Here is a 17,790-nt window from a genome sequence, read left to right on the forward strand (position 1 = left end):
ATAATTAAAATCCATGAATGCAGAGGGCCAAGCTACCGTTCTAATCCTTGAAAAATAATGACCTTTAAGGCAACTGACCTAAATAATCACTTAGAATTTAGAAACTCTTTTCAACCTGAAAAGAACATATATATATAAAAATCTCATAACTTTTTTGAACTCATTTTCTAGGTTCAAAAAATCCAAGCAAATTTATTCCAAGTTACACAGCAAAGACAGAAGCAGCTCTACAACAGGCACAGGTGATTCATCTTTGCAGAATTTCCTCAAGTTACCCCTTTTTTTATAGGCTTCACCTTAATTTATGTTAATAGGGTTCTGGTGGAGTCTATGATGAGATTATTCTCATTGTAAGAGGAAAAGAAGAATACATGGCATACAGGTAAATAATTAAATAATGGTGGGGAGAATTACAGCTGATCTCCTTACTAGGAAGTTAATAGGAAGCTCTTGTTTGTTTGGTCTAACAAAAAACATCTTAACTACAGACACCAAGAATACAGGAATTAAATGAGAAAAAATCATATTGAACTAATGTAAGACTATATCAAAAGCATTTGCATATTGTGATTCATCCTACTTCTTTAATCCTTTCCACTGGAATAGTTCTTTTCTTTCAAAACTACCAACAATAAAGTTGCATAATACAACTGAGAGGAAGAAGCAGAACAAGTTCTTCACGTGTTTAGATAATCTATCACTTGATTAGTAGCATATTTAAAAAGAAAACAAAAAATCTGAGCCCACACAGCACCTTCATTAGTGTTAACCATAACTTGCAAAGGCAAAATAAGATGTATTCTTTGCCCTGAGAAACAACATGAATGCATAGCACAGTAAAAACAAGCTTCAACTCCATCTCCCCTATTACGAGAACTTAAAGGAGCAGGTCAAATTTTTATCCAGACTTCCTTTAAGTAGCAGAGAAGATCTAAACTACCTGAGGAAACAAGTCAGTAGTGAAATAATAAAAAAAAAAGTCATCAAAATTTCTCTTCCTTAGGGAAGAGGAACTATGATCTACCCTGTAATTGAACCAGCACAGGGCAGAGCCCCTTCCAGTGCTGCAGCATTTATAAAAAATTCAAGTCAACAGGCTTTTACCAATATTGCTGTTTTAACTGCCTCATGCTTTCATGGAGGAGGTTGTTGTAGGCCCTGCAATCCTTCATGTCACACCAACTCCTTTGGTCAGAGTTCCAACAAAACCACCATGTGATTCCTCTCTCCCAGGTTTTTGGTTTTTTTTTTTTTTTTTTAAATATTATAAAAATGCTCCCACGCTCAAGAAACAAGGAAGCTCCAGAACACTTTTCATATCCAACTATATAATCTCCAGATAAAAAAGACAGGACTTGATAGACAGCATCCTCAAACCACCCTGAGTCAAGACTGGGTGACCTTTTCTACTCTACAGCAAAAGCTCTGCATGAATGGGGCAACATAAACTATGTTTGTCATCCCTTCCCCTGTACACATTGTTAGCCTGCACATCCCTAATTCAGGTGAGAATGGCATTGTGAGAATGCTATGAACATTTAGAATGCAAGACCAATACTCAGACTCTTGATCCAAACTCATCTATTTCCTTCTTACTCACATGAACTTCCCCTTTGGTAATAATACCACAGTGGCCATGTAGACTACTGCCTGGTCTTCTTGAGCCACTTCAAGCACTTAAAAAGATACTGTAGATCCAACAGTTTCTCCATAGCCAAGTTGTTCATCCGTGTTCTTTTTCCTGAGCTAAAGCAGAAGTGAAATAATTGCTTGCTTACCTGCCTACGATAATGCAGATTATATCCCTGAGAAGGAAAGCGCACCAAGTATTAGAGAGTTCAGCCTTTGTTGTAAGTGTCAAGAATTGCATATACATTTGAGATGCAGTTATTAAAACTATTCTGTTGGAAACGAAGTGGTGTTTTGGGGTCCACAAAGCAAGAAACAAAAGAACTTGTAACAGTACTCCTCCCTAGACCTCTCTTTGGAGAGAGACTGTTCACCTAGACTGTCTGTGCATTTTCTTAGGCAGGGAGACTAGTTAGGCAGTTTGTCATCGCTGATGTTAACGTTTTCTGCTTCTATAAATACTTTTAGAATCAGCTTTTAGGCCACAGCAAAGAATAACTGCATCCTCAGCAGACCTGTGCTGGCTTTACTTCACATGTGTGGCATTCTCTCATTTTGACTACAAACCTGAAAACTTCAATTGCTTCCTCAAATTCAATAAAATTCACTTTGCTCTTTACCGACTGTAATGTCCTAGACCATTTTCTAGAAACTGTAATCAACATAAACAGAACAGCAAGTTATAATATGCAAAGGGGAAAAGCAGGTTAAAACCACTGTCTAAAATGAAAAACAGTAAAAATTTATCTATTATCAACCCTAGCAACCATTCGATAAAAGCACCTACATAAGCACCTCATCCAAAGCCAGCTTCTACTCACCAGTGGAAACAAATTGAGTTTTAAATTTACATGGCTAAAGAGAAAAAAGAGAAAAAAAAATAATCTTTCTCACCTGAAGTCTTTAAGCAACCCTCCCACAATCACAAACAAGTTCCTTGCTGATCAACCTAATACATACCAAATAGAAACTGACTGTACTATAGCAGCAAAATGTATAAATATATCTCCACAGTTACTAAAACAAATGCCAAGCATAACAGAAACATCAACATCTGTCGTATTTATGCCCTTCAGAGGCCTGCACTGCTGCTGCAGCTGAGTGAAATTAAAACACAGACAAAGCTGACAGTCTGGTGTGATGTTACTTCACCTACAAATAACTCAGAAGCTCAGATCTGTTAGAAAATGAAACTTTTTCAAGACATTGTATACGGCTTTGGCTTGTATACTTTGATAGCAGATTCTCAGCGGGAACGTTCAGGATTACAAATGAAAGTAGAGCTGCAGGAGTAATTTGAAAGGCCACCTGAGAGCTCCCTCTAGTGTGAGCAAGAAAACCAAATAATTTAAATCCAAGATACCAGCTGCATAGAGAAATGTGTTACTGAGACAAAAATAGATAATGCAACAGAAATAGGTAAAGAGCTGAATATTAACCCCAAATCTTAGGAAGCTGAGATGACGTTGAAACACGAGGGCTTTTCTGGACTACAAACAGTCAGCATCATGGAATCATAGGATGGTTGAGGTTGGAGGCCCCCCAAGCAGGGCCACCTACAGCCAATTGCTCAGGACCACATCCAGATGGTTTTTGAATATCTCCAAGGCCAGAGACTACAGGGAGCTTGTTCTTGACTAGTGAGCTTAAATATCAAAGCCAAACGGGATGATTTTGCTAATCAGAAGTAGCTCACCAAAATAAGACAAAACAGCATCAACAAAAGCCAGAAGCAGATTTTCATCACACTGCAAGGAGGTTTTGACATGATTTTTACCTTGCATATATTTGGGAGCACATTGTTTTAAATGAGCCAATTTATGCAGAATTTTCTACAGACCATTTCCTGAAATTCTCATGCCAGGACATGTACGTACAAGTCTAACAACATACTAGTCTTGGCAACAATGAAAAAGGTTTGGCCTTATTCCACTTACTGCATCTAAAAATATTATGAGCAACTGACAATGCTGAATTTTAATCCTATTAGATGAGCAGCATTCTCGGTGCCTTCAGTGGTAGCTGACAGCATTCACTAACTGGGAGCACCGGGCCCATTACTGAAATCTGACTGGGTGAGTGTTTGCTTCCTCATCACCACAGGTAACATTTCCATTCCTGCTTAAATACTGAATACAGAGGAACTATAGGTGAAACTGAGCCCTGTAAGGCTTTTACTGACCCTCTATAAGCATTTTTTCTTGATTAACTTGCCCATAAAGATCAGTACTCTGAAAAGATCAACCTTTGTTAATTGTATAATTACTGTTGCTATTTATGTGCTATTGCAAGCATCTCCCATTATTTCTGAGCAGTAAAAATTCTCTCTTTTATTAGACCAACCAAAATAGCTGTAACCCAGGCATTTCTACACGAAGGCACAAGGAACACTAGGGGTACCCAAAGTGTAACTGTCTTTTCCAAGATGACCTGGTCTAAACTAAGCCCTTCAGACAGCATATAATATGTGGAACAGGGTAACAGGTTTATCCAAGATTCTAATATGGTTCACTCATTTGGTTGAAGTGCTTATTGCAGTAACCCTTTGATGTTAACTGTACAAAGCTAATAATTAAAGTGTAAGTCATGTTAGATTACCTTTACTAAAAAAAGCATTACTCCTAAAACAAGCTACCTGGATAGAAATTAAGTTAATAAACATGAGAACATAAAACAGTTTTGCATAAAGGACAAATCTGTAACACATGATTCAGGACCTCAATTAAAGCACTGCAAAGAACAAACCAGATGAACAAGGTTTCAAAGTCTGTGATGAGAGGGGTCATTCTTAATTAGATATTTATGTCATTTCCATTATTTAAATACTTAAAAGTTCTCTCCACAGTTTATCATAATAATTGATAAATACTACATGGGAAACTGAACAATAGCTACACGGAATTTGATACTCATATTATGGTAGGATATATTTGCATATTGGGGTGAGATACAGGGCTTTACTTTTCACAGTTCTGTATCAAACAATCAAAAGAAAATCCTCACCATCACAATCTGAGCAGGACACTGCTAACCAGGAATTAAATGCATTCCTGACCCAAAGTCCTCCTAATCAGAAATCAGTAAAGCACATTATTCTTTACCATACTAAAATGAATGCATCACTGTTAATTTACAGCAAAGTAATCAATATATGGAGAAACAAATAATTACTGTATAGACATCTTACATTGGTATCACCCTGCTCTTGTGAGGAGATACATAGTTCTGGTTCAATTCAACAGCATCATATTTAATGTCTCCTGCAATATTTTTACCAAACATCAGTTACGAGTAAAATTTTAAAATTAATGTAAATAATCATACTAGCCAGTATAGCCAATAGACATTTATTTAGAAATATGAATTTATATTCACCCAATGTTAACAGCGAGAGATTTTTAATCTCTCAGAATATCTCTAATTACATTACCTGCTATACTGTATTTATCTGAAAACTTGAGGAAATTATCTTTGCTCATGGTTTCATCTTCCTGAGCTTATTCACCACATAGCTTGATAATTTAACAATAAGGTTCTTTTGCCATAAAAATTAATTTACGAGTAGGAAAGTAACATGCAAAATGCTGCTCATCATTCTGCCATGCTAAAAACTGCACATACACAGGAGATACTCTATTTATCCTGAGCACTTGCTATACCTTTTTTTTCCTTATATTTTTCTTTCTGTGTTCGGTATAACAAACCAGAGTTTAAGCACACTTGCAATCATTATCTATAACATAATCCTAAAATAGCAGTATTTCATTATATCATGATTAGCTTAAGCTGCATACACTGTTTTCTTTACATCTACTGTTGTAATGCTGCCTTAAACAGGAAACTTGAGTCTTGGGGTTGGGATAGCAAAAATTTAGGTATAGTTCAGAAACAGGGGGAGCTCCTACCCTGGGAATAATGGAGTGAATCCACATCTACGGAGAGGGGATAAACCTTGCTGAGTCTTCTTTTGTTATTCTGTCTTAATAAGGGCATGTAGTGATGGCATAACACAACAGAAGTTCAGCTCATTAATACAAGAGGGAACCAGGACTCACACAGGCTTGTTACAATGTTTGCCATTACCAGCTTCTCACTTATTTTTCTGTTGAGGCTAACATACAAACACACATGAGTTTTCACACGTCTGTGTGCCAGTATAGTAACCCTCAGTGAGGATTTCACTGCAAACCCTCAAGATCACAGGCTGAGCCCAGAGAGAGGCGTAGGAGAAAGTTAAAAATCTGCGGGCCTTTCCCACTGCAGTTCCACTGTGTTGCTCCTCCACCTTCAGAGCAGGGGGGAGATCAGCAGAGAATTCAGATGGGATTCATCTGTCCCACAGTCCACACACTAGGAGCCTTCTCCTCCAATGCAGGCAGAGCTGTGACCTGAGCATAATGGGATCCACACCCACTTCTCAAGTGGCATACATAGGCAACTCTAAAATACTTTATCTTTTCTCAGAAATGATATGCAACGGGGGTATAACACAATGGAAATTCACCCATTGCTTATACAATAGAGGCTCCTCATACAAAGTTGTTATGACACATAAAAAGTTTCCATATATGCATACAGGTGCTTTACTTGCGCTTAAATGCACCACAGAGTTCTTGAGTATTCATGTGCTGGCACTATAGCTATTTCTGTGGTTAGCACCACCCTCATAGAGACAGTCAGGTAGGAACTCGGGATGAGGGCCGAGCAGAGGTGCACAGAAGAAGTTGTAAAGTCCTTCACGAAGTAACGGCAGTTTCTTCTTTTTCCAACATGTGGCAACTAGTATTCTTGTCTCCTTAATGTTACCTAGGTAATAAACAACCTATACTGCTCTTTTCTTATACAATATTGTTATCTTAGTCCCCCACTCTGCCATAAGCACATACTACAATCACATTACAATCTTCTGTTGAGATCTCCACCAGCTAAAAAGCATTAGAGCCATCCCAGCTGGTAAGTTACTTATTCATCAAGCTCCTCTCAACTGCAATACATTGGTGCTCTGAAGTAAATATTTAACTACAGCTGTCCTGCCTCCAAACAATTCTCCTTATCTCACATATTAGAATTTCCTGGTTTTTCTCCATGGAGTATCTAATCACTTTCACCAGCATTACCCAATACCCTCATTCTACCCTTTCCTGCTTCTGTATATGGAAGTCACTCCAGCACTTAAATGAAGAATACAATCCCAAGTCAGGACAAGAGACCTCCTACCGCAGACACAAAACATTCAGTCCATGGTAGCAAAACCATCCCACTCACATGTCTTGATTTTTTTTTTTTTTTTTGGTGTGCAGTTTATAACCCAACCCATGCCAAAACTCTTCACATTATTTGTTACCAGCACACTGTGTTAAACATATTCTTAGCCTTCCCTTTTAGAAAGGTTTTCAAGTACCACTTCATGCCTTCACTAACACCACACATGGATAAGGTCTGTTTTCACTTATAAACACCCAGCCAACAGACTCGCCAACTTCCATATATGCAAGTCTTATGCTAGTCCTTTTCCTCACGGTTAGCTCCCTGGCTAGAAAACTTTGGTGGAGAAAAACACTGCAAACCACCGTCAGATAAGTAATTAACTGTGGTTAAGCAGGTAGCTGAAAGGTACCTCACCCCTGCGGGGAGGCACACCCTCCCCATAGCTTCTACTCGGCAGACACCCTGCCATTAGACCAAAGGCTTCACTTTTAAGAAGCACAGAGGCAAACCACATCTTCAGCATCATAATCAACCCGCAGGTAGGGAGGGAGTAAGTTTTAACAGTAAAAGACGTTTACAGAAGACGAAAGGTCTGATACCTTGTCCTCCGAGGGATCCCGGCCGTGAGCTGAGGCGACAGCCAGGCTTGTGTCTCAGGGAGAGCCGCAGCACCACCCCAGCTCCCACTATCGCTCCTGAGCGCCCCCTTTCCCCTCAGGCACGAGGGGTGTTTCCCCCCGCCGAAGCGCTCACCCGGGGCGGGGCCGGTCCATGTGGACCTGGGTGACTAAGCCGAGCCTCGTCCCGTCCCGTCCCGTCCCGAAAGTGCAGCTGGCGCTAGAGCAGCAGCGGCCACACCGGAAGGTGTCTCTGTCCTCCGCTCCCTTCTAGGCCGTCGCTGGAGCCTCACCGTGACAGGTAGGGGGGTAGGAGCCCTTCTCCCTGCTGCGCCAAGGGACGCACCTCAGCGCCTAGCAGGACGGGAAGGGAAGGCGCTTCTGAGTCGAAACCTCCCGCTCCCCTGGAATCTGCCCAGCTCGAGTCGGGTCGGATAGGATCGGGTCTGGTCCGATGCTAGAAGACGACCGCGGGAGCGGCCCCGGGGGTGCTGGGGCAGCTGTAGGTGCCCTCGGCTGGCTGCACGTCTGCGCTTTTCCCCTGTGCCAGGCGAACGGAAGAATTGCGGCCTTATTTCTCTCTTATTTTCTGTAGCTATTTAGTCGGGGGAGTGCTCTGCGTGAGGAGGTTGGTCGCGGCTTTCTCCTGCCGAAATGGTTTCCTGTGCGCCCGTTGACGCCAGGTAGCTTTTGTAAGCTGCCGTGGTGCTCTGGCGGCAGGACTGCCGCGATCCCAAGTTCAGAGTACCTACAGCACCCAGTGTGATCTTTCCCTGTAGAACTGCCACCCCCGGGGCTCCTGCTCTACTCTCCATAGGGAGCGGGAGGGTCCAACACACCGCTGCGGGTGCGCGGCCCCGCTTACACCTGCGCGTGTTACACAACCAGAACTTAGTTGAACCCAGACGTGCTGGACCGGTTTTGGATCCTTGTCCTTCCAATAGGAAGCATGAGCCTCAACTGCATGTAGGTGCTTGTGTTAGATGACTTCATGTATAGGATTCATTCATGGTTCATCGCATACTTCGGAATATGGCGTCGTCACTTTAACTCACGTTCGTTCCTGTCTGACAGATACTACGCCATGCTTGTGTCTTTGGTTCTGCTGTGTCAATTACACGGGACGACGTTTGCGTTTCCTCACTGCACAGGGACGTTAAATAGCTTGAAGCAACCTGAGCACAAAGACGGTAACTTACTTTTAATGTGATTGTTTTCCAAAACAAAACTGCATCTACTTTTGTTTCTGCCGAGAAATCTTTTAATGTGTGCAAATAGTTTTGCTTTTGTTGGTTTGGGTTTTATTTGTGAGTTGTTTTTTTTTTAAACTTGATTTTTAAAAAAATAAGCTGTTTTATGCTTTATTTTAGAATATTTTAATATCTTTTGCTGAAATGACTGATAATTGACCTGGGTGTCAATATTAAGTATTAATCAGATCCAGCAGGAAGTGCCAACTGGGACAACTATGCTTTCTCTAGGTCTGTGGGGTTATTATAATTGACAAAACCAGAATACTCTAAGTAACATGACAATTCGAAAAGGTTGAAACATTATTTGAAAGGGTTTATTTGCTTGTTTTTAGAGATTGGTATTTTTTTATCAATACCAGATCCCCTTAAACACCTTGAAAGAGAAATACGGTGCTGGTATTGCAGCTCCATACTTTGGAGGAAGTGGAGAGGAACTGAGGTAAAAACAAATTCCCCTGAAGGATTCAAGCACAACAGTGCTACACTGTGTGAAACTTAACGTTTAAGCATTAGGGCTTCAAAAAGAGATTTGTAACTTCACTGTCCAGTCCCCTAAGTGGACAGAGTGCTGAAACATTAAGACAGACTTTAAAAAAGCATCTCATTGAGCTGGAGGCCCCTTCAGGGCAGCATGTTGAGCAGAAAACATGGCTAGCACAAAAATGCTTGAGGCAGGTTATTCATGAAAATCCATATTTCTCTTTGGGCATAGAGCATCATGCCTGTGAACTGATGGCAGAGAGTCTGCCCCTGACAACAGGCCCAGGCCACTCCTCTCAAGAACAGAGCTGGAAAGAGAAAGTCCCAGCTCTTCACCCAATAATTTAGCAAGTAGAACAGTTACCCAGAGCATGGGGTACCTGCATCGACAGGTTTACCCCTGAAGCATTTCCTGAATGTCTTTTACCAGCAGAGCTGCTTTATTTAGCACATTGGGTGCATTTCTGATTAAAAGCTAGGCATCCTAAAACTGCATTTCCTGTTTTGTTGAACCAAGGACTGCAGAACTGCATTCAATTCCCTCACATGTAGGAAAGAATTCAAGCCCATCTTTCATTCTCCACATACTTTCTTAATCAAAGGTAATTCTTATCTTAATTGCAGGCAATTTGGAGATGGAGATAGGTGTACTTTGACTGTGGCCTACAAAGTGCAAGAAATGCAGATAAATGGATAAAGACTCTTTGAAAGAGAAAAGGAGCACATATCACTGGGGATTAGGGGTCTTAGGCTCCAGGTGGCGTGCTTATGCATTACCCAGTAATTAAAATGCATTGATTATATAAGTTAATTAGGAAGTATAGCTAATACTGCTTGCATGGGAAGGAATGAAATGCAACTGAGCAAAACTGAAGATCTCTGTTCCAGAAGGCTGAAGTAGTTCTTGCGATTGCAGTGAGCTAAAAATACTGGTAATGTTTTTCCCTTGTAATTCTTTCCTATTTCCACATGTGGGTTTGTTTGGTGGGTTTAGTTTTGTTTTTTAATTAGGTCCTTCTCTCTGGTTACTCTTAGATCTAGCGTAAATATTTGAAGCTTAGATTTTCCTTGGAATAAGAGTTTTCCCTTCTTACACAACAGTATGCACACACGTGTGGCTCCTTCAATATATACTGTAATAGTATGTAAATGATATATTGAAGGACTATTAAAGTATATATTTATACTATGGTATTCAGGACATAAGCAGTGAATATGCAAATTACACTGCATTTTTCTTCATTTTCAGAGAGCAAACTATTTTGAGATACTGCTGCAAGATCTAACAGTAACTATTAGGTTAAAAATTCCTAAATGATGTAACAATCTAGCCAAACAAGCTAACAAGAACACAGAGCTAATTTGTAGCTGAATAACTTCGTACTGAATCTCATCTTCATTTTTTTAGCTGTCTGGCTTGCTATGTAACAGTGTTGTTTCTACTTTACATTTGCAACAATAATCCTCTACTTGTTTTGCTTAACCAAATAGACTGAATTTCTTGGAATACAGATTAGGCTTTCACTGAAAGCCAAACCAGAAAACTAGTTCTGTCATATATATATATAATCTGTAGCAAGAGCAGGCTAAAACTTGACTGTGGAAGATGCCTGGTGAGAAGATGCATTCCTGTATTCCAAAGCCTTCTGTAATTTCACTAACTCTCCTGGTATCTCACCTCACAGCTTACTCCATGGAGCCTGTAAAATGCATAAAAGAAGAATTAAATCTCTTCAGAAGTGCCTGTTGTCGGAAAATTCCTATCATGGACTAATTTAAACTTGGCAATATGGCAACCTTTACCTAAACTTGCTGCCTCAATAGTGAAAAGAGAACAAAGGTAGAATGAATAGAACTCTGCTGCTATAACTTAAAATCCAAATTCTGTAAATAAAATTTGGAACTCACAGACACCAGAATATTGATAAAACGTATACTGAGGATTCTATCAAAGGAACAGATTTTTTAATTTTTTTTCTGCCCTCTTGCCTCCTTCCTCCAGTAGGTCAGTATCTTGCTGGGTTTGGATCTGACTGAATTTCTGCTTCATGTGACTATTTGTTCTTAAGAGCTCCAGTAAAAAACTGATGCCCACATTCCTGAAGAAGTAACACTAAAACTTGAACAACAGCTGGCCTGAGAATCAAGTTTTCTTGGTTAGTATAAGGAATAACCAAAATGTTTTATGAGAAAGGAAAATATGTTTATTTTATATTGCCTAGTTAGAAAAAGCAGCAAAGAAGGAGAGAGACCTTGATGTTTATTTTCCCTGTATGTAGCTGAAAGATGTCACGGGAAGATGTGGTGTTAATGTGTTCCTTTAGGATATTAACCATTCCTTTAACCCAACAAATCTGGCTGTCCTAACTTCTTTTAAATCAACTTATTTTCTTTTTATTAGTGTTCACATCAGAAAAGGAGGCAAATTTGTTCATTGGACGCCGTCTTCTGTATAACAGATTTGATTTTGAGGCATTCACCCCAGATAACCTGGAAAGAGAATGCCTTGAAGAGCTGTGTAATTATGAAGAAGCCAGAGAAATTTTTGAAGACCCTGATAAAACGGTAGCTGTTCATACTGAATTTAGTATACTGAAGGAGGTTACCAACTAAATAATTACTGTATCTAAATACTGTACCCCTCCTGAAAACAGCACTGGAAATGATTGCTTATTTTACTGTAAATGGGGTTATTGCTCTAGATACACAGTGAATACACTTCATTACGTGCTGCTGTCTTAAGAGACTTTAGGTAAGGGCTTTAATTCTGCAAAACAAATATACATGAAACTTCAGAAGTAGCCCTTGTGGGTATACCTGTATGTGTTTTTTAGAAGCTCATCAATCTTTTTCGTAACTTCTTAGCATCCAATTTGAATGTGTTCCCCATGCTCTAGGTATTAATTGGCTGACTGTGTCATGCCAAAGAAGTGTTTTAGAAGAGACGAGTATGGGACAAATCTGCAGTTCAGCTATTGCAGAGTACTCCTAAAGCATTATCTTCCAAATCACTACCTATATACAGCTTGGAGGAAATCTGGTATTAAAAAAAAAAAAAAAAAAGAAAAATTCAAAAGAAACCTTTCAGCCCAATAGTGGAATGTGATGACTGTCTGAATACTGTTCTTGCTGCCTGCAGCAAGAATCTTTGTGATTCTGGGTATGCTCTGCACTAACCTGCAGAAAGAGAAACACACTCCTCCCTGAAGGTGGAAACATTCCATTACCATTGTTAGCGTTTTCTTAAGAAAAACGTGGAAGCATTAACTCAGGATCTTGATGGAGTCTTTTGCTGGGGAGCAGAAGTGGAGGTTACAGCTAAACACAGTCATGCAACATAAAGGTTCTCTTAAATGAATTCCATTATTTTTCTTAGCTGGTATGAATTCAGATACTTCTCATGCAAATGTCTGATTCTTAAAAACTTGACTTTGCCTCAGTAATACTATTCTGCAGGGATTTAAAAAGATTAATTCCCAGCATTTTTATAGTGTCAGAATATATGCTGACTTCTACTGCAATCAGGCAGAAATAAGAGGTAACACTGGACAGTTAAATGCACTTTTCTCTTTCATCAGCTGGTATTTTCTGCTTTGTGAAACTGTATTTTATACGCAAACTTGAATGTATGTGAAAAATATAGTGGGAAAAGCAAGTTTGAATCCTTCAGCAGGAGTCGCTTCTGTTTATGCCACTGTTAAATTTTGCCCACAGTACCATAGTAAATGACATTGTCAATAAGCCTGCAGATTATGTATCCCATAAATCTCGTCATTTTGGTTTTATAGATGGATTTTTGGAAAGACTATTCAACTAAAGGCCCTAAAATAAAACTAGGTAAGTAATCTTTTTATTCTTTGCTTATATTGCAGTATTTTGTGTTTGTTGTAACAGTACATTCTTAAAAATACACCATGCATTCAGTTACCAATATCAGAATTGATCTTTTTACTAAAATTCACTGTGAGCTGTACAAGTTTATTGCATTATCTGATATAGTAAAACTCATTAAAGTGTCTTACAGTGGGATCCGGTGTTAGTCTGTAGGTAAAAGTAGTATAATTTTCTTGTCCATTTGTTTTATTACACAATTGGTAGTCTGCAGTAATTCTGTGTCTGCTTTTTGTGGTTTTTGTTTGTTTCTTCCCCTTTCCTCCCCATTTCTGTAACAGTAATCTAAGAGTGATTTAGGTTCAGAGTAGTCTTATGCCAGAGGTTTTATAAAAAAAATGGTCAATATGACTGGAGGAGAAAGCTGTAGCCTGATCGAGGTCACAGGTACATGAAATAGTATTTGGAAGGCATTAGAAGACAGACTCAACAGTTCTATGTACAGGAAAGGAAGTATCTACTAACTTTTGCTTTAAGCTGCATGTGAATGATACTCCTGGGTGGTACTGCACAGATACAGTGGCTTCTCACAGCAAGCTAGGCATTTGTGGAAAGGAACGCAGCAAGCGTCCTATAGCGCAGCAAAATTAGTATTTTACACTGTATACTAGAGAAAGAACACATAATGAAAATAACCAATGTTTTATCTTCAGGTGATGAGACACTACAAAAGATAAATGTTACAGGACTTCTCATCAGTCTTGTCGCTGCTGGAGTACTGTTAGTTATAACTGTACTGCTTATCTTCTACTGCTGCAAAAGTAGATGCAAATCAAGGCAACCACCAGGGTAAGGAATTCTGCTGATTAAAAAACAAAACACCAAAACAAACTCTTGGGTAAGAGTGGAATTTAAAACTCATTGTGAGTTGGTCAGAGTGTGTTCTCAGAGAATCCAGTGAGAGTTGTAGTTCTTGCTTTCCTGGCAGCAAAGTTAGGTGAGCGCTAGCAGTAGTTACGCTGAAGTTAATAGCACAAAACCATAAACCAACACTTGCATAGCTGAAGTACCTTTGGGGATTTTTCTTTTTAGTGTGTGTTCTTGGTTCCAAAATATTCATACTAAAAAGGTGGAATCATTTTCATAAACTGGGGCCTGCAGTGGAAAGTTTAATGTGTTCTGTTTGCTTTTTAAAGGAGGTTGTGTGCTTTTCATGGCATGTGGTCTACCTCAGGTGTGAGATGAAGCAGGTTAGAGGAAGTGCTTCTTCACTAGTTCTCTAGCCCTGCTTGTTCCTTTATCCTGAACTTGAAAGGAACAGAAAAGGATTCTGTGCTTCCTCTTCCCTATAAATTTCACATTATTGAGCTATTCTTACTGTGTGGTCTGGAAAGAGTCTTTGTGATCATTGAAGGCAAAGGTTTTTTGTCGTGTGGTGGAGTTTTTCTGGGGTGGCTTTTTGTTGTTTGGGGTTGTTTTGTTGGTTTGTTTTTTTTCATTACAACTCTGACTGTATATTCTCTCTTCCCTCTAAAAGAGAAGCTGCCACTTATACTGCTGTTAATTTTGCTTAGGTACTTGGATTACGTAAGAAGTAGAAGACGGAATTCATCTAGCATCTTCAGAAGGCGTGAAGAATTTTCTTTAAATCCACTTCCTCTTGGAATGGATGATTCATCACTACCAACTTATGAGCAAGCAGTTACTTCAGATGGACAACAGTACAACATGCCACCACCCCCTTATCCAGGGCCCCCAAACTGGGCACGGGTGTTTAAGAAGTCTATGTCACTTCCTGGTCCTTAGTCACCAGCCTCCTTTGGGGTGAGGGGGCATTACTGGCACATAACATACTTTTCTAGAAAGTGTGCACTACCTTGCATATTGCAAGACAGGTTACAGAAATCTTTAGCACAACTAGGAGCACATGAAGGTCCCAGTTGGGAAGAGAGGTGATCCGTTGCAAAGGCTGCAGGACTATTATTTGCACAAGGTTATTGTGCCAAGAGGAGGGAATGCATAAAGAGGAGATCTTGCACTGCCACCCTCTTACATATGCACTTTGAACCATCCCATCACACTACTGATGTTTCATTAAGTTTCATCTTTCTCTTTTTTTTTTATTTGGAAGGAACAGTATTTTAATTGGTTTTATTGACACCATTTTTTGTGACTATTAATACTTTGCCCTAGGAAGTCTACTTTGATATGTTCACTTAATTACTGTATGACTTTTCTATTTGTTCTAGTAATAGATTTGAATATGAAAATTATTTCATGAGTTGATTTTTCAAATATATATTACTGCTTCTGGATTACACTGGTTTGTTTTAGACACTGCTGGTTAACACACTACTCTATTTGTTGTGGTATTGTGATTAATGTTGGATTAAAATGAACAATTAATTGAACAGCAAACTATCCATTCAGACAAAGTACACTTCTATCAAATGATTTTGATGTTCAGCACTAAATACCAGCTCAAAGAGAGTAAGCAAAGTACTGTGGGTCAGGGGATGTTAAGCAAATAGCTAGAGACTTGTCTCTTGTTAAAAAGTACTTTGGTTTCGTAGAGGATGTTTCTTTTGCAGTTTAAAAATTTAAATGTTGAAAAAGACATTTAGCTTGCTGAAAAGGCCAAATAACCCCAGAGAAGCACTTTGCATAAGTATGTGTTGCTCTCCTGGGATATGAATGATACCTTTAAGTAGAATGTAACATCTATTAGATAATCAGCTTGCACAGAGCAATAGTCAAGAATTCCACAGAGTTACTTGTTAACTGTATACACACAATGTCCTGGGTTCAGCAGTAGCAGTCATTTTTCCCCTTCTTGGTAGCTGGTGCAGTGCAGTGTTTTGACTTTCGGCCTGGGAACAGAGCTGATAGCGATGTTTTGGTTTGGCCAAGGACTTTGTGAGCCTCATGCTCTGCCAGGGGGCAGGGGAAGCCAGGAGGAAGCAGAGACAGGACACCTGACCCAAACTGACCAAAGAGGTATTCCATACCACAGCACGTCATGGCCAGGATGTAACTGGGAGTTAGCCGGAAGGGCTGGGAGACTGCAGGGTTGGAGGAGGTATCGGTCGGTGCTTGGTCGGGCTGAGGGGGGGCGAGTTATCGGTTGGCTGGTGCTGAGGTGTTGTATTCTCTTCCCTTGTTATTTCCTTTATCATTATTATCACTGGTGGTAGCAGTAGTGATTTGTGTTATACCTTAGTTACTAAACTGTTCTTATCTCAACCCGTGGGAGTTGCATTCTTTCCGATTCTCCTCTCCGTCCCTCCGAGAGCAGGGGGAGGGCAAGAAAGGGGGGGGGAAGTGAGCGAACGAATTACCTGACTGGGTTTAAACCACGACACACAACTTCTGCATCTCCAGTTCTAGCCACCCTTAATTTTAGATCTTATTAAAATACCGACCCCAGCATCACATAGCCTTAAAGATCTTGCTGAGCAAGTCATCCCAACCCTGCAGTCCCTTTACCTCCTAGTCAAATAGCAACATAGCAGAAAAGGCTTCCCATAGCTGCAGGAAGATACTGGTTGGTGTTCTCTTGTATTACAGTAGCTACATAGCTGGTCACAGGCAACAAAGGTTTTAAGACGCAACAAATTCCACCCATACAGATACACTCATTTGACCAATGCGGATGGCAATAAATGGTATTTTAATTTGGTGCCAAAAATGCACTTTATAATATAAAAGTTGAATACTTACATGTAATATTTCACTGAGTTTTGTGGGGTTTTAACCTGCTAGAACCTACAGTGCTATGGAATGATATAATACGAGATTTTTAATCTCTAAACACTTTTACAAAGAAGAAAATGCTCTAAATCTTGGAATATAAACGGTGCATCAAAAGTGCTACACCAGGAGGTCTTGCCCTTTGAAAAATACATACAACCCAGCTGATACGTGTGGACACTGGACTTTGTTCTTATTCCCAAAGCTTCAGAATCAGACTAGGCTTTCAACAAGTTACAAACCTCTTTGCAGCTTCTTTCTTGTTGAGAGACTGGGGAATCCCCTTGTTAGGACAGCTTCAATTCACTTTTGCCCTACTTGTAAAAAGCATTCTGAAGTTCTTGGGGGTTACTATTCTGTAAGACCAAAATCAGTGAGTTTTGAGAGATCACTGTTAATAACCAAAATACAGTTACAATAAAGCTATGGAATTAAAAGCTTGCAGAAATTTACCTAACAATTTCAAATTTGTTAATGTGCATCTTGAGCTATAGAGCATGCTTTCCTATAGATTTTTCCTGGGACTAACAGGAGCACTTTCAAGGAAAAAGATTTCATAGGGCTTGTAAAAGTTCAGAGATTCCTTAATGTTACTAGCGATATAGTCCTAGTAAGTAGATCTGGCAAAGTCATGTTTTAAATGAACTACAGAAATTGTACAGAGATTAAATATCACTTGATATTTGGTCTGTGTCTACAAATCATTTGCAAATGACTCTGTGCAATGCCTTCATAACAGAAAACCTTAAGATGGTTTAAGTGTTGCACATGGATGCTGTAGTGCTTTGGGCAGTAAACTGCATCTTCTGTAGGGTGTAATACTTCAAATTTATTCAAAGAATTGGTACTTTAGATACCTAAAATATGCAATGACTGATATTTAAATACTCATTGCACATAAGATGAAAAAAAAAAAATACACATTCTGCTTATTACAAATGAGAAGCAAAGTTTAAAATTTAGCTGACCATAACATAAACTTACCTCTCCTTTTAAAGGGATTGAATGGCAGCTGTTGGGTT

At 39.5% G+C, this 17,790-nt stretch overlaps 2 protein-coding genes across 2 annotated transcripts in view; one reads left to right on the forward strand and one right to left on the reverse strand.

Annotated features, from left to right (window-relative positions):
- The window catches only part of CCDC73 (coiled-coil domain containing 73), an 80,559-nt gene extending 73,692 nt beyond the window's left edge, over positions 1-6,867 (reverse strand). Inside the window, exon 1 of the mRNA XM_061462811.1 lies at positions 5,535-6,867. Within this exon, the coding sequence (XP_061318795.1) occupies positions 5,535-5,561 (27 nt within the window). The 5' untranslated portion in view covers positions 5,562-6,867. The remainder of the gene's footprint in view (positions 1-5,534) is intronic.
- A 1,661-nt stretch (positions 6,868-8,528) lies between these two features.
- Positions 8,529-15,429, forward strand: PRRG4 (proline rich and Gla domain 4). The gene is made up of 5 exons (XM_061462814.1): positions 8,529-8,644; positions 11,589-11,752; positions 12,976-13,024; positions 13,732-13,867; positions 14,593-15,429. The coding sequence occupies exons 1-5, from the start codon at positions 8,539-8,541 to the stop codon at positions 14,822-14,824; spliced, it is 687 nt and encodes a 228-aa protein (XP_061318798.1). The 5' UTR covers positions 8,529-8,538; the 3' UTR covers positions 14,825-15,429.
- Positions 15,430-17,790: the final 2,361 nt, after the last annotated feature.

Source organism: Pezoporus flaviventris, unplaced genomic scaffold (genome assembly GCF_033815535.1).
Source record: "Pezoporus flaviventris isolate CSIRO_AGI_PZ_B2104156 unplaced genomic scaffold, CSIRO_AGI_Pfla_v1 ptg000036l, whole genome shotgun sequence".
Lineage (NCBI taxonomy): Eukaryota > Metazoa > Chordata > Aves > Psittaciformes > Psittacidae > Pezoporus > Pezoporus flaviventris.

Coding starts and splice junctions, on each gene's coding strand:
- PRRG4 (XM_061462814.1), top strand. CDS start 8,539: ATGCTTGTGTCTTTGGTTCTGCTGTGTCAATTACACGGGACGACGTTT. Junction 11,753..12,975: donor TTGAAGACCCTGATAAAACG/GTAGCTGTTCAT, acceptor TTGGTTTTATAG/ATGGATTTTTGGAAAGACTA. Junction 13,025..13,731: donor AGGCCCTAAAATAAAACTAG/GTAAGTAATCTT, acceptor TTTTATCTTCAG/GTGATGAGACACTACAAAAG.